Raw genomic sequence first — 16429 nt, 5'->3', positions numbered from 1 at the left:
CACAAAGAAGGCTCTCCCTGTTCTGTACCAGCCTGCTACCGGCCCTGCAGAAAAGGCAACCCCTGTATAAACGGCAAGAGGCTGGAATGACGTCTGCCAAATTTATTACTACAAAAAACAAACAAGACACGAACCACGATACAGGAGCCTTGAAACACTATCTGAGCGGTTGCTTTCAGCAAACCAGCCCTCCCCACACATTCCCTTTATAAAGAGTTCAGGGCGTGGCCTCTCTCTGCCTCCTTCCGAGAAGCCCCACTGCCTTCCTCTGTTTACTCCTACTTGACTGCCTCCTGCGTCGGGCGTCCTTGAACAGGGCCAGCTGTGGGTCATCTTCATCCACACTGTCAGGCTCACACAGCTGGGTCTCCATGGTGACCAAGTGGGAGGAGCCTGCCTGAGGGCTATCATCAGCAAGATCTTCAACCCCCTCAGCAAGCTCTTCAACACCCCCCTCCTCCTCTGATTCGTCCGACCCAACTGCTGAACCCACAGGCTGACCCTGAATCACAACACTCCCCCTGGGGGTCGCCAGCCGGCATTGCCTGGCCGATGGCACCCTGAGGAGGCCGACTCTATGGGAGTAAACCCGGCGATGGGAGGTTGACAATGGCAGCAGGTGGTCTCGCAAGTACCCCGGGCCTAAGCCACGCAGGGCTTTAAAGGTTATTACCAGCACCTTGAATCGCCTCTTCTTGTAAGCAAAACTCAAAAAAGTCAAAAGTTGGAAACTAAATTCACCGCAAGGCGGGGGTTTTTTTTTTTGGGCTGCCATTTCAGTCAGGGTTACAAGCGTGTTTCATTCAGGAGCGAGAAATGTACTGGATCTATTTTGAATTCGACAAGCCATTGAAGGAGGTTGCTGTAGGCAATGTCGTCTAAGTCATATATAACTATGAGAAATTTCCTCTTCCCATCCCAAAGGTGTTTTTTTTTTCCAAGAGGCAACTGGACTTTCTTGTTTCTTCCTTGAAAGACGTTTCAATTCTCTCCAAGAAGCTTCTTCAGTTCTGATTGGATGGTGGGAAATCTTCCCATTTTATTTAAGCCAGAATATGCCTCTTTCCCCCCCCCCCCTTTCAGTCCACTAAATCACAAGGAAGCAAAGAGTGAAGCAAGCAGAATGTGAATTTATTTCTATAAAAAGTTTATTCTCGTGTAAACCACAAAGCAAAGTCTCCTTGAGGCTTTATTTTCTAGAGGGACTTAAAAGAGTCTAACTTTTCAAACGTGGCCCAGAAATTCCACTTTTCACTTGAGTGGTGCGAAAATACAAAAAGGAAATATGAGATCAAAGTGCATCGAAAAGGCTGGCTCAGAAAGAATTAATTTTTGCTTCAAAATATATTATTAAATGATACTCCTATTGCTATCTTAAGAAAATGTACATCTTTTCAAATATATTACTTAAAAAACACTTTAAGAGATTAACATACATTTCTCAGAAATCTCTGATAAAAAAGATTAGTCAACACTGTCTGCATCTCTTATTATTCTAGCCTGCAGAATAAAATTAGTGACTCTATTTTTATCACATTTTAACCTAGGAATCCTGGCTTGTTAAACAACAGTAACCAGTATCACAATCTCATCCATGAAACCTTTTCCACCAGTTATTTTTCTTCTCTACATTGGGAAATATATATATAAAAAGACAATGTATTTTTCTAAATCAGCAAGAGGGAGTAAAAAAAAAATACAGTCAAGTAATTTATATTGAATAAGTCATTTTTGGGGAAAAATGCAGTTAAAAAAGGTTGCAGATAAATTCCAAACTTTTTCTGCAATTCCACTGAGTAAAAATGGATCTACAAATATCAAATATACAAGCCTAGATAATTTTGATACTTTGTGTTGGCTACATGAGGTCTGTGGCAATTGGCCACGGCAAAACTCGCCGTGGGACAAGAGTTACACTAATATCAAAGAAATGATGTAACAGAAGCATTAAAAGCTGCAAAAGGAGGGACAGAATGAAATGTGAATGGTAAAAATCAATTTTTATTTTAAATAATTAAATAGAATTGTTAAATTGTCACGCAGCAAACTGTGCTGTGGTGAGTTGGCTGTGGCAAGTTGTCCAATTCCCGGCTACATGTTCAGAAGGTTGCCTCCTATGCGTTAAAGCAGTGTTTCTCAACCTTGGCGACTTTTCAGCTGTGTGGACTTCAATTCCCAGAATTCCCCAGCCAGCATGCTAATGGCGTCATGAATTCCCAGAATTCCCCAGCCAGCATGCTAATGGCGTCATGAACAGTTTAAAGCTGAAGTCCACACAGCTTAAAGATGGCTGGGGAATTCTGGGAGTTTTAAGTCTCCACAGTTTGAAGTTGAGAAACACCTGGGTTAAGGAAACAGGATTCCTTTATTTCAACCGATAAAAACATATTCCTAGATTGATAGAAGTTTACGTTGAAGGATGCGCTAAATCATCTTGGGGAAAAAAGCAGGTTTTGGTTCCCAATGGTTACATCCAAGAGAAGAGGAAGAAAAAGGCAACTCCTGTAACAGTAATGAACCGTATCCGATCGTTCATAAAAAACAAAGGCACCTCTACGTAAGACATACGCAGAGAACCACAGGGCTGGAAGGGACCTCCGAGGTCTTTCTGGGGAATTCTGGGCGTTGAAGTCCACGCATCTTCCAAGTCGTCAAGGTAGCTTATCTCTGGTTTAGAGAAACGGCAGCATTCCCAAAGCTGGCTGGCTCCAAAGCCCATTAGCTTTTTGTGGCCAAGCCACCCTACGGGATGATGAAAGTTGTGGTCCAAAGATGTCCAGAGAACAAGTCCCCCCCCCCTTTTTTTTCAGGAATGTGTGAAGGACAGGAAGGTGCGTGAGGTGGAGGACAAATTATATACTACAGGTTGTCCTCGGCTTCATAATTGAGCCCAAAATTGCTACTGCTACGCAAGGCAGGTAAGGAATTTTGCCCCGTTTTACCTTTTTTTTCTGTCACAGTTAAGTGAATTGTCATAACTGTGAATCACTTGGTTGTTAAGTGAATCACACTTCCCCCATTGACTTGGCTTGTCAGTAGCCGGCTGGGAAGGCTGCAAACAGTGATCGCGTGACCAAGAAGAAAGAGTGCAATTGTCATAAATACAGGCCAGTTGCCAAGCGCCCGAATTTGGATCCCGTGACCATGGGGACGCTGCAACGGTCGTTAAGCGTGAAAACCTGTCACTTTATTCAGTGCCTTGCAAATGCGAACAGTCACTAAATCCTCGGTCGCAAACCAAGGGACTACCTGTAAACGTTTTGGGATGAGATTTTTGAATGTTGCAAATCAGGAGGAATCCTCCAAAAAAAAAAGTTTCCTGTCTCTCAAAATCATCTGTGCGTGCTTCTACATCGGGGGTGGGTGGGTCTTCAAACCTGGCCAATCGAAGACTTGTGGACTTCAACTCCCAGAATTCCTCAACCAGTGTGCACGCTGGCTGAATTCTGGGAGTTGAGGTCCACAAGTCTTCCATTGGCCAAGTTTGAAGACCCCTGTTCCACAGCATTTCCACTATGAAGATACTGCTCTCTAGTTCTCTTGAAGCATTCGGGAGATGGACAGCTCTGGGGACCACCTTTGACCTTCTCTCCAAAACTTGATGGGACAAAATATTTCCATACCAGTATGGAAGCTCCCCCTGTCCCAGGCCCCTCCTAGGCCACTGGTTCCAATTAAGGCAACAGGGCAAAACGGCAACCGATTGCCGAGCGATGGAGCCAAACATCTACATTGAAAAATAGTGGCATCTCCCGAGGTTTCTGCTCCATGGAAGAGAAACTTTTTTGATCACAGCAACTTCACACTTTCGGTCTGATTCGAGTCCCAGGCGGTCTCGGAGGGATCGTCGACCTCCCAAGCTGCTGCCAGACCCCGGTCTTTGGTCCCCCCATTTATCTCTTCCAGGGGGATAGAGGCATACTGGCCGTTTTTGTGACGCTTGTTGGTGCAGCTGCGGCAAGCCAGTATGATGTTCAACAACACGCTGAGCAAAAGCAATAAAAGCAAAACGACAACTATTGCGATCCAGGCTTTCCTACAAGAACAATACACAACTCATGAGCGAGGACAGAGACAGCCTTAAAGGTGCCACCCCATCAAGCTACAGATTAAAATTTTTGCACTTTTATTTCCCTCCATGGGAGGCTGGGAAAACCGCCAAGAACTTGCAAGGACTTTTATCAGCAAGCAAAAGTGTGTAACTTACTCGGGAAAAAGGAACGCTTCCTTTGAGGTAGCACGTAGGAGGCATGGCTCAGCTAAAAAAAGGGGAAAAAAAGAAACGAACGAGGTCAGGAAAAGTGAGAAAGGGGTCTATTTCCTGGTTCAGAACCAAACCACAAAAAAATACGGATCTGGAGAACAAGTGAAGCTCTCTTTCTGTGAGAAGCTTAATCGATCCCCTGTCCAGCATATTCATTGGTACAAGAGTGATCTGTTTGGGCTCCGCCACAGGGATCCCTCGACGTACGACTACATTTGGGACCTGTTGCTAAGCAAGGCGGTTGTTAAATGAATCATGCCTGATTTTACAACCTTTTACGCCGTGGTTGTTAAATGAATCACTGCAATTGAGTCACGTGTTATTAAGCGAATCCGGCTTCACCCACTGACCATGTCAGAAATCAACCGCGAAGTTCGCAACGTGCGCTAAAGTGACCAGGGACACGGCAATGGTTGTAAATACATGTGGGCTGCCAAGTGCCCCAATTTTGATTGTGTCACTGTAGGAATGCTGCAGTGGGCATTAAGTGTGAGGACTAAGGGCTGCTGTAACTTCAGACAGATGCTAAATGAAGCAAACGTAAATGTACTTGGGATATGTCAGGGGCAGGCAACCTTGGCTCTTTTATGACTTGTGGACTTCAACTCCCAGAATTCCTGAGCCAGCCATGCTGAGGGGAAAGGGAGAGGTTTCCAAGCTGAGCCATGCTGGCTCAGGAATTCTGGGAGTTGAAGTCCACAAGTTATGAAGGGGCCATAGTTCCCCCATGCTGGCTCAGGAATTCTGGGAGTTGAAGTCCACTGGTCATAAAAGAGCCAAGGTTGCCTACACCTGGGCTAGATAAAGGCTGGTTCTAAATTATCTTTTTTCAGTGTCATCGCAAGTCTGAATGTTCGCTAAACAAACAGTTTAAGTCGAGGACTGCCTACTCTTACTGCTAGGACAGTTTTTCAAAATGTACAAATGAATTTGCCATCGTGATCCTAAAGACCAGTGTGTTAACTTTGCATCCAAACCTAAACTTTGCTCATTCTTGCGTGGCAACAATCCTCCGAGGAGCCAAGCAGAGAAAATTAACATTCTGGGCTTTGCAAACCAAGAGACTTTTGATCTGGAGAGGCCAGCAATTTGAGTTGGATCCTCAAGTAGTTAAAAAACAGTTTTTTCCGAGGACTACCTCTACAGTCAGCATGTACCTCTAGATAACTCACCCAAGATGGTGGAGTCTAGAGAAATATTGCAACTGCCCGTCCTCCGATCACAGGAACACTTGTTCGAGCACTGACAGGTCTGCTGGCAGTTGGGTCCGAATCGTCCGACAGGACAGGCTGCAAAATAATGATGAAACAGGCATTATATCTCCACAGATCAGCAAGAAGCCAGGATAAAAGAGTTGGAAGAAACAGGCATTATATCTCCCCAGATCAGCAAGAAGCCAGGATAAAGGAGTTGGAAGAAACAGGCATTAAATCCTCCCAGATCAGCAAGAAGCCAGGATAAAGGAATTGGAAGAAACAGACCTTATATCCCCATAGATCAGCAAGAAGCCAGGATAAAAGAGTTGGAAGAAACAGGCATTATATCTGCCCAGATCAGCAAGAAGCCAGGATTAAGGGGTTGGAAGAAACAGACCTTATATCCCCATAGATCAGCAAGAAGCCAGGATAAAGGAATAGGAAGAAACAGGCATTAAATCCCCATAGATCAGCAAGAAGCCAGGATAAAAGAGTTGGAAGAAACAGGCATTATATCTCCCCAGATCAGCAAGAAGCCAGGATAAAGGAGTTGGAAGTCAAGTTCAGCCTGCCTTAAGATGCTGTCCTCAGTTCGGGCAGCCTTCGACTTATAACCATTCAGTGACCATTCAAAGTTACAACGGCACTGAAAAAAGTGACTAATGACTGTTTTTCACACTTACAACCGTTACAGCATCCCCAGGGTCACGTAATCAAAATTTGGATACTTGCCAACCGGTTCCTATTAATGACGGTTGCAGTGTCCTGGGGGGTCACGTGGTCACCTTTTGGGGACCTTCTGACAAGCAACTTCAATGGGGAAATCAGACTCACTTAACAACCGTTGTTGCTAATTTAACAACTGCAGCGATTGCCCTAACCATGGTGGCAAGAAAAGTCGTAAACTGGGACAAAGCTCACTTAACCACTGTCCTGCTTAGCAACAGAAATCTGGGACTGAGTTGGGGCTGTAAGTCGAGGACCCCCTGTAACTTCAACCTTCTGCGTTTATGGATTAGCCTGAGCCCTGTTACTTGTGCTAGTATTAAGCCACAGGTTTTTGTGGGGAGCCACAGAACCGGCTCCAAATCCCTCACCTTCTTCACAGAGGATCCCTTGGAAGCCCGCTGGGCAAGTGCACGATCCGTGCACAGGGTCACAGGTGCCGTTGTTGCGGCAGAGGCATTTCTGAGCACAGCTGTCCCCATAGGTACCCTTGGTGCAAGCTAAAGGAAGGGAAAGGCACAATCAGGACTGTGGGTGGCAAGCAGAATTGATGGCACTCGTTAGTCACCACACACACACACACACACACACACACACACAGGATTTTGAAAGAATGTAGGACAATGCTTAAGGCTGGCATTTTGTTTGACAATTTCTCTAATCCAAAAGAAGGGAACCTCTGTAGCTCAGGGCTGAACTGTGGAGATTTTGATGCTCTCTGAGCTTGGTTGTTTTTCTTGCAAACATTTCATTACCCAACTAGGTAACATCATCAGTGCTAGATGGGAGTGAGGTTTTTCTTTCAGTTTATATACAGTAGCTTCCCCATCCAGTGTTCCCTAATAATTTTAAAGTTAGCTCTAAACCAAATGAAGTCCCATAATACTTGGGATTTAAGTTCCATGCTTTAAAAATATATAAATGTTTATTTTATTTATTTATTTATTTATTTATTTATTTATTATTTATTTTATTGAATTTCTATACCGCCCTTCTCCCGAAGGACTCAGGGCGGTGTACAGGGCAATAAAAGAACTACATACAAAAGTTAAAAGTAAGATTAAATTAATTAAGCCCTAACAATAAATAATTAAAAATACCCCAAACCCTTAAACCAGGCCGGCCTGTTCAAATAAATAGGTTTTCAGATCACGGCAGAAAGAGCGAAGATCGGGAGCCATCCGGATAAGCAAAAAATATACATGACTGGATAAGCAAAAAATATACATCCATTTTCTTCATGCTGTGCATGATATTGAAGAATCAAGTCTCTCTTAGTTGCCTTTTTTGAAAGCTCAAGAGAGGAGGAGTTGGAGTTCCCATATTCAATCCTGTTATACTCTTCTGCCTTCTTCCAGCTCTATCATTTGCCAAATGATTGCACACCCCGTTTCAGAGGTGGATATACTCTACGGCAGGGTCTCCAACCTTGGCAACTTTTAAGACTTGTGGACTTCAGCTCCCAGAATTCCTCAGCCTTCCATAGAGTTGTGGAAGGGTATTCACCCTGCTGGCCGTTCTCCCTTTAATCCACTCTCCTTCTGTATCACGGAGTTCAGCTCTTTTATTCCTATCGCCCTGAGCAATGAAGAGAGACATCAATCCAGCAAAACAAATCAATGCTAAGACAGTTAAGTGAGAAAAGAGGGTTACCTTGGCTGCAGTTTTCACCCGTCCAACCAGCGTCACAGACGCATCCCACTGCAAGAAAGGCAGCGACACAAGGAGAAATGGTGAACTTATGTAGTAAGGTCAGAGAACGGGACGGGATTTGGGACAGGATTAAGAACCAGAGTCTGATCCAGGTCAAGGAGGACAGGTGGAGGATGAGCAAATAAGGGGCAAGGTGGATTTGCAGAAGGCTGCCCCCCTTCGACAAAGCTGTTGCCTTCTGGGAAGGCAGTGAAGAGGGGGCAGCAGTGGGGTGCTCTGGGGCTGTGCTTCAGAACGAGTGGGTGCAGGGGGCTAGCCGAAGGCTTTGGAAAAGACTGGCAACCATCAGTTAATTTTGTTTCTACTCGGAAACGGCTTTTGAACTTTGAGCTTAGGGTGAGGGAAAACAAAATGAAACTTGGACGTTGGGTTTTGCTAATTAGATAGGCTTGTTGTCACAGAAATGGCGGGCGCATACTATTCTGTAAAAGTAAAAAGTGGAGGTTGTATGTTATTACCTTATTCTACTGCAGCAAAAAGAGTCAAGGTCAATGCCCTTCCCCCCCCTTTCTGCTTTACCCCACACTTTTTCCTCTTTCCCTCCCATATTTTCCCACTGTTTTCATTTTTCTTTCTATTTAATATTTTGATAAACTTAACAAAATAGGATCAATCCCAAAAAAGAGCCGCAACTGCCAGCCTATGTTCCTCCTTCCGTTTCTGATGTTTTCCTTGAAAAAAGCTAGGAAGGAGAGGGAAGATCCTACCAGGAAGCACATACCGTGGATATAGGATCTCCTGCTCGAGTACGGGAGGGGGTTGGACTAGATGACCTCAAAGGTCCCTTCCAATTCTGTTATTCTGTTTTTTTTCTCCCTCCACGAAGCCTCGCTTTTCAGAGCTGGAGTTCTGCACCCAGCCTCAAAATCCAAGGGTGCCGATTTGCAATGAACAAAGGGCCCCCTTTACTCAAGGCAAACCCCACCCCAGCCCCCCAAGGAAGACCGGTTTTCACTCGGATCCTTTCAAAGGCAGAGCCTTACTCTCCGTGCACATTCCATGCAGAGTGCAGTTGGAAGGGCCACAGTCCAGCACGTCGCAGGCTGGCCCGCTCCAGAAGGCTCCATGGCAGTGGCAACGTCCAAGCACGCAGTGCCCCTGCCCGCTGCAGTTTTGAGGTTGGCAGGCAGGCTCGTGCACGCACAGGACGGTTGAAACGCTCCGAGGGCAGCGCCAGGTAGAGTCAAACACGCTGGGAAGAAAGAAGAAAGAAAGCCGGATGGAATTAAAGACACAGCCGCACCCCCTTATCTTCAGCTGAGCCTGTGGCAGGCGCCTGTGTTGTTTATGTACTTAATGTATACTGCCATCTAACTCAGGAGCTGTGGTGGCGCAGTGGTTAGAATGCAGTATTGCAGGCTGACTCTGCCAACTGCCAGCAGTTCAATCCTGTAAAGCACTGTGAAGCGGAATATAAATTCCTTCCTTCCTTCCTTCCTTCCTTCCTTCCTTCCTTCCTTCCTTCCTTCCTTCCTTCCTTCCTTCCTTCCCTCCCAGTAGTTAGAATGCAGGATTGCAGGCTGAGTGTGCCCACTGCCAGAAGTTTGATCCTGACCGGCTCAAGCCTTCCATCCTTCTGAGGTTGGTAAAATGAGGATCCAGATTGTTGGGGGCAAAAGGCTGACTCTGTTAACTGTTTACAGCGAGCTATAAAGCACTGTGAAGCGGCATATAAGTCTAAGAGCTATTGCTAACTCACATCCATAACGCTAGGTGGCTAACAAGGTTAAAAATAATGAAACATACAGACAAAAAAAATATAAAATTCACAGCAATTGCAGAAAAGATGACAAATCCATGCAATAAGGAGTGCACAATGCAAACCACGAGCCACTAATAACCACAGAGCTCCTTGGGAGGGGGAGGTCTATTTAATTATTATTTTTGGAACTTGTGGGGAATGGGGTCAAGGGTAAAATGGACAATTCCTAACCAAATTGTGTCCTTGGGCTGCCCACCATTATTGTGCGGCCATTAACATGAAGCGTGAAGCTTATTGTGGTACTGTGGGAAAAATGTGCAATCCAAACACCGGGCAATCGGGCTATTCCAGAAAAACCACAGCAGAGAATGCTCACCAGTGATCCGAAGGGTAGCTAGAAAGAGTTCCATTGACGACGAACGTAGATGATCCTCCACCGTCCAGGTTAATTGCATTCACAACGCCACGCTCCTTCAGAAAATCTGCCATTTCCCAGAGGTTCAGGCTGCAGTTGCAAGAAACAAGAGATGGTTATAAGAATCTGACCAGTGGAAAAAACAGCTGCTGGTTTGTTGTTGTTGTTAGTTGCGAAGTCATGTCTGACCCATCGCGACCCCATGGACAATGTTCCTCCAGGCCTTCCTGTCCTCTACCATCTTCTGGAGTCCATTTAGGCTCACGCCTACTGCTTCAGTGACTTCATCCAGCCACCTCATTCTCTGTCGTCCCCTTCTTCTATTGCCCTCGATCTTTCCCAGCATTAGGCTCTTCTGCAGTGAGTCCTTCCTTCTCATTAGGTGGCCAAAGTATTTGAGTTTCAACTTCAGGATCTGGCCTTCCAAAGAGCAGTCAGGGTTGATCTCCTCTAGGACTGACCGGTTTGATCGCCTTGCAGTCCAAGGGACTTGCAGGAGTCTTCTCCAGATGTTGGTTATACTACTGCGAATAAGAAATGAACTGAGTCCTGTTAGCTAACCCTGCAATTCACTCAACAAATCAAGTCTTGGCTTAATGTGATGGTCCAACTCAAGACACACCATCAACGTTTCTTTCTTTTCTCAGCAGTTGGGATGCAGGAGACCCTTCCCTCCAGAAAGATCTCCAATCTCCTTGCAAGAAAGCGTCACAAAGCTACAGGACATACCCTCTGATGCCTGTCTGCCCGTCAGCGTGAAACAAGATGAGTTGTCCTTGCCGGTCATGCCCCACAGCTGTCCTGGCAGATACAGTATTGACAAAACGGTCAAAGGTCCCTGCCGGCGGGAAAAGAGATATGTTGTTTCAAACAGCCAAGATAAGAACGTTTATTTTTATTTTTATTTTATTTTATTAATATTTCTATACCGCCCTTCTCCCGAAGGACTCAGGGCGGTGCACAGGGCAAGAATAAAATACAAAGTTACAAATATTAAAAGAAGATTAAATAGTTTAGTTTAGAAGATTAAACAATTAATACACTACATTTATAAAAACCCCAAAAATACAACAATAAAAATACAAGAATAAAAGCCCCACCAATCCCCCATCAGGCCAGGCCGGCTTGTACAAACAAAAACGTCTTCAGATCGCGGCGAAAGGAGCGAAGATCGGGTGCCATCCGGAGCTCTACCGGTAACTGATTCCATAGTTCCGGGGCGCCCACAGAGAAGGCCCTCCCCCTGGGGGCCACCAGACGACATTCTCTGATCGGTGGCACCCTGAGGAGTCCCTCTCTGTGGGAACGCACAGGGCGCAGGGAGGTTGATGCCGGCAGCAGGTGTTCCCTGAGGTACTCCGGAGCCCTGCCATGTAGGGCTTTAAACACCATTACTAGTACCTTGAATCTCAGTTGGTTAGGTTGAGCCAATCATCAATCTGGCAGGAGTGCTACCATCTTGGAACTACCTGAAAGCTCTTCAGGACATCAGGCCAAAACTTAACTTGATGGATGGAGAAGGAAGGGAAAACTAAGCTAAGCCAACCTCTAAGACTATAGGTAATTCTCAACTTATAACCACAAATGGGACCAGAATTTCCCTCGCTAAGCAAGGCAGTTGTTAAATGTTACAATACCCAATTTTACAAGCTTTTTTGCCATTGCTGCTGTTAAGTAAATCCTATGGGCGCTAAGCGAATGCAGCTTCTCCCATTGACTTTGCTTGTTGGAAAGTCACTATGGGACATTGCAACCGTTGTAAATACATGCTGGCTGCCAAGCAACTGGGGTCACATGATAGGGAGATGCTGGGATGACAGTCATGAGTGGAAGGACCAGTTGCAAGTAATTTTTGTTCAGTGCCACTGTAATTCAAATGGTCACTAAACAAATGGTTGCAAGTCGTGGACTCTCTCTATTCCTTCCATTCCTCATTTTGGTAGACAGACAAACCTGAGGGGGGGATGTCATCCTGGGGGGCAACTGTGAGGCTGGGCTTGATTTAATTGGAGGGGCCCGGCCCACCACCATTTTCCTTGCCACACAACAGGTCTCTAACCATCTGAACTCATTTTTTTTCAATGGAAAGTTGATGCTCATTGCAAGACCTACAATCTTTATCAGGCTTCTAGGTGCTATAATTATTCTTGGGAAATAAAATTTGCAGGTTGTTGCATCCTAACATAGTGAAAACAAGGCACCTTTTCAACTGAATGAACAAAAAGACTACACTAAAGCAGGTGGCAAAAAAAACCACACCACCACCATCTTGCAAGGAATTGGGTGGGAAAAGCAACGTCAATAATTGTCATTGGACAATGGGGAATTCTAAGATTGGCCAACTCCATCCCAGCAGCCATTTTGTGAATTTACCAAGAAGACCAGGCAAACTTGGTAACTTTAAGGACTGTGGACTTCAACTCCCAGAATTCCTCAGCCAGCTGCAATTCTGGGAGTTGCAAGTCCACAAGTCTTAAAGTCGTTAAGTTTGGAAACCCTGAACCATCTCAATCTCTTTCCAAAGTTCCCAATCTCACTTGGTCAAAGAAGAGTGCAAGATTGGAAGACAGAGATTTGGCCCATAGAATCGCCAAGAGTGAGAACGACTCGATAACATCATCATCAACGTTATGATGTGATTTTTATATATTTTATATGCAGCCCGAGACAATTCCTCTTCACTCAGCCCTAACCCTGGCAAGTCAAAAGGTTGGGCACCAGGGATTAGTTCCGTGGAGAGAGATTTTTCCATGGACTGGAGAGTGTGTGGTTTTGTGTGCAGCCTGCATCCCACGGATGGGGCTTTGCTTGTTTGTGCGGAGCGGTTGCTGGCATGCCATGGGCCGGTATCAGTCAATGGCCCGGGGGTTGGGGAGCCCTGGTTTAGAACCATTCTCCCGCAGTTCTGGGGGGGGGGGGGCAAGCGCTGTGGCATCACCTGTTTCCTGAGTCTTGTCGCATTCTGCCATTTGGCTCTGATTGACGTAGACCTCTCCGTCTCGCAGAAGCCAACCCACCCCGCTTACAAGCTGCACAAATGGGTTCTCTGTAGCAAAGACCTCTTCCTCAGAGAGGTAGCTGGAAGAGATAACCAAAAAAATAAAATAAAACCCAGATTAAAAATTCCACAGAAGCCCAAACTGTGGTAGGAAATAAGGCAGACTGAGTCAGCATTCCAGGACAAGTAGTAAAGATTTATTGCGCAGGTTCAGACCCAGTTTGTACTGAACAATCTGAACCCTGTTTCAAGGAAAAGCATACACATATATAGTCTTCACAAACAGCCAAACACGTAGAGGCAGTTTATAAACTCTGACTGGTTACATGAACTTTTAAGCCCCCCTTCGCTTTATGCCCTTTCACCTAAATATCGTCCATCCTTGTTTCCAGGAAGGCTGCAGGTGTCTTGCGAGCGTCTATGTTTCCTGTCCTATGCTTGTGGTTAGCTACAAGCGAGACCTATGGGGTTAGCTATAACAAACGTTTATGCTGCCTGACTGAGTGTGACCCCCGGTTTACCTTGTGGCTTGACATTTTCCATTTCTTTGTTGTTCTTCTACCTAATACACGGGTATTCTTGCTTCTATGTCCGACCTCACAGTTATGACCTGCAACATTCATATGTATTCTTTGTATTTTTCCATGGCCTACTTCAAAACGGTTACAGGCAATCCTTGTTTAGTGACTGCTTCATTAGTGACTATGACCAATACCAGTTTTACTATTTACAATTGGACCCAGAAATCCAGTTGTAAATAATTGTAGTCATAAGTTGAGGCACCCACATGACAAGACCTGGTTTTTTCCCAACATTTTTGAGAGTGGACATTAAATAAATCACTATGGTTATCAAGTAAATCACACGGTCCTTAAGTGAATCCATTCTTCTGGAAGCCAGCAAAAAAACTGCCAGAAATGAGGAAAGAAATATTGCAGATTGTGGTTGTGTGATTGCAGGACTCAGCACGTGGTTGCAAAGGGCAAGTGTCTGAAATGTGGTCAGGGTGGCAATATTTTATGAAGGCCAAAAGCCCTTTATGGACCACAAATCAGCTGTTTAAAGGCCACTGAAATGCCAAGCGGTCCTAAAAAGAAGACTGTAAGTCAAAGACTTGTACAACAGTGATGAAAAAGGAACAAATCATGCACAGAGTCACAGTTTCACTTAACAATTGCTTCCCTCAAGAATCCAGATGCCAGTCTTAATTGTGACCATTAAACAAGGAGTTGCAGTTGTAAAAAAAACAAAACTATGCCAACACTTACCCAAAGACTAAAGTGCCATCTTTCCGGATTCCAAACTGAGCATTCTGCACTCCGCCAGAGGACTGTACCAGCTGCCCGTTGCTGACCACATTCCCTATGCATGCGCCAGTGTTTGTATGAAAATAGCCCCCATTCTGGGCCACAAGGCACTGACTTTGGCTCACTGTCTCTTCCACGGTGGCTCTGTGGCGGAATTGGCAGCCCCTCGGCCCCCCAGGCTCTAGCACAGAAAAAGTCCTCAGGGGGTCTCGCACAACTGTCAAGTGGCCGTACACCTGGCGGCGATTGGAACGGTGCGGTGGGATGTCTGAAACAAATCTATATATAACAGGCAGAGGGGAGGTAGTGCTATTGTGGCTAGGCCAGGTTTCATGCGTCACATTGCCACGCAGGAGACCCCGGCAATCTCGGACGTACCGATGGTGGTGCCGGGGGCCATGCTGAGGAGGGAGATAAGGCAGCAAGAGGTCATCATTCAAAGAATTCCTGAAAGTTGAAAGGCAACAGGGCAGGTTCAGATAGAAGAAAACGAATGAAAAGCTTTATCTGATAAGTTCTCTCCAGGTGAGTACAGGTAATACTCGACTAACAATCACAACTGCACCCAAAATTTCCATTGCTAAGTAAGACAGCTGTTAAGTGAGCTTTATGATCTTTCTTGCCACAGTTGCTGTTGCTAAGTGAATCACTGCAGTTTTCAACAGTTGTTAAATCAGTAATAAGGTTGTTTAATGAATCTGGCTTTCCCCATTGACTTTGCTTGTCATAAGGTAGCAGAAGGGGATCACCTGACCTTGGACTCTGCAACCATTTGTTATGTGTCCTAAGTTTGATCACATGACCATGGCGAGGCTGCAATGCTCGTAAGTCACTTTTGCAGTGCCGCTGTAACTTCAAACAGTCACGAAAGAAAAAGTTGTAAGCCAAGCACTACTTGTAGCAAGTAAAGCATAATAAACAGGTTTTGGATTTGTCTTCCTTTTCACCCTCCAGACTGAAAATCCATCTCTTTTTTAACTGGCTTATTCTATTCATCACTGTTATAGAAAGCGAATTTTGTGCAGTGATTACAGGACTGGACTAGAAACTAAGAAACAGCGAGTTCTCCTTTAGGTATGACAACCAGCTGGGTGCCTTTGGGCCAGTCCCTCTCAGCCCAATCTGCATTATAAGAAGATAGGATGTTGGAGAATTATATATGCTGTTGTAGAATAATCACAAAACAAATATGTGCTATAAAACTAATAATAAATAAAATACATAAACAGACAGTTATCAAACTTTATAATCACGGAGCCGCATCTTACACCCAGTGTGTACCATAGTGTTATTATTACGACATATATTATACACGCACACACACACATAGCCCAAAAAAACCAGTTTGAAAATAACTTATGTAGCTCAAGCATTTCTCTGCGGGGCAAAATATTGACTCCCTGCAAAGATTTGTTGTTGTTGTTTTAATTATACTTTTAGAAACGCAGAACAGGGCGTACATCGCCTTATTTTTCAGCACGAAAGACGACCTTTAAATGCTAATTGCCTCAGGCGGAAAAGGAAAAAAACCCCGCCAGCCCTGCTAGGTGGGCCCCCCTTCCACTCCCCTGGCTCACCCTCCTTACCAGGCTCCGGCGCTGCCGTGAACTCCCCCAAAGCAGTGAAGCAGCCCCCCAAAAAACGCGGCCAGGGCAAGACCTCCGAACCCGCTTCCTGAGATGCGCGACAGGCAATTCATGGGGGCCGCCATATTGAGCCGAAAGGCTGATCACATGACCCGAGGTCACGTGAGGCTCGGGGAACATCGTCCTTCCCGGGCGGAGGAAGGCGTGGGCGTTTGGGTTTGCCCTCTGGTGGCCAGCGGGGAGAACTACAAGGCTTGAATGGGGGGAAACCTTAGAAAGGCTCAAATGTGTAGGTTCCAAGGTTGCTTTTCGAAAAGGCAACTGGGCTTTTTTTGTTTGAAAACGTTTCACTTCTCATTCAGTAAGCTTCTTCAGTTCCTCACTGAGAACCGTAGAAGCCTCTTGGATGAGAAGCGAAACGTTTTCAAAGAAAACAACCAAGAAAGTCCATTTGCCTTTTGGAAAAGCATCTTTGGCGATTGAGAATCTCCATAGACGTTCAGGCATGCAGGAGACGGGGTT

At 45.4% G+C, this 16429-nt stretch overlaps 1 protein-coding gene across 2 annotated transcripts; it reads right to left on the bottom strand.

Moving 5' to 3' along the window:
• Nucleotides 1-1130: 1130 nt before the first annotated feature.
• On the bottom strand, nt 1131-16020 carry NAGPA (N-acetylglucosamine-1-phosphodiester alpha-N-acetylglucosaminidase; the record flags this gene model as incomplete). 2 transcript variants are annotated; one of them, XM_083372998.1, is made up of 11 exons in its annotated part: nt 1131-4036; nt 4208-4259; nt 5422-5553; nt 6558-6686; nt 7840-7887; nt 8883-9091; nt 9978-10106; nt 10746-10854; nt 12955-13094; nt 14283-14768; nt 15908-16020. In XM_083372998.1, the coding sequence occupies 11 exons, from the start codon at nt 16018-16020 to the stop codon at nt 3790-3792; spliced, it is 1794 nt and encodes a 597-aa protein (XP_083229124.1). In that variant the 3' UTR covers nt 1131-3789. The 2 variants fall into 2 exon arrangements, with proteins under 2 accessions (XP_083229124.1, XP_083229123.1); XM_083372997.1 differs by having other exon boundaries at nt 1131-3985; nt 5437-5553.
• Between the last annotated feature and the right edge of the window lie 409 nt (nt 16021-16429).

This window comes from Vipera ursinii, assembly GCF_947247035.1.
Source record: "Vipera ursinii genome assembly, chromosome: 13".
NCBI classification, from domain to species: Eukaryota; Metazoa; Chordata; class Lepidosauria; order Squamata; family Viperidae; genus Vipera; species Vipera ursinii.
Note: the sequence above shows the minus strand (reverse complement) of the source record. Positions and strands in the feature narration are given on the sequence as shown.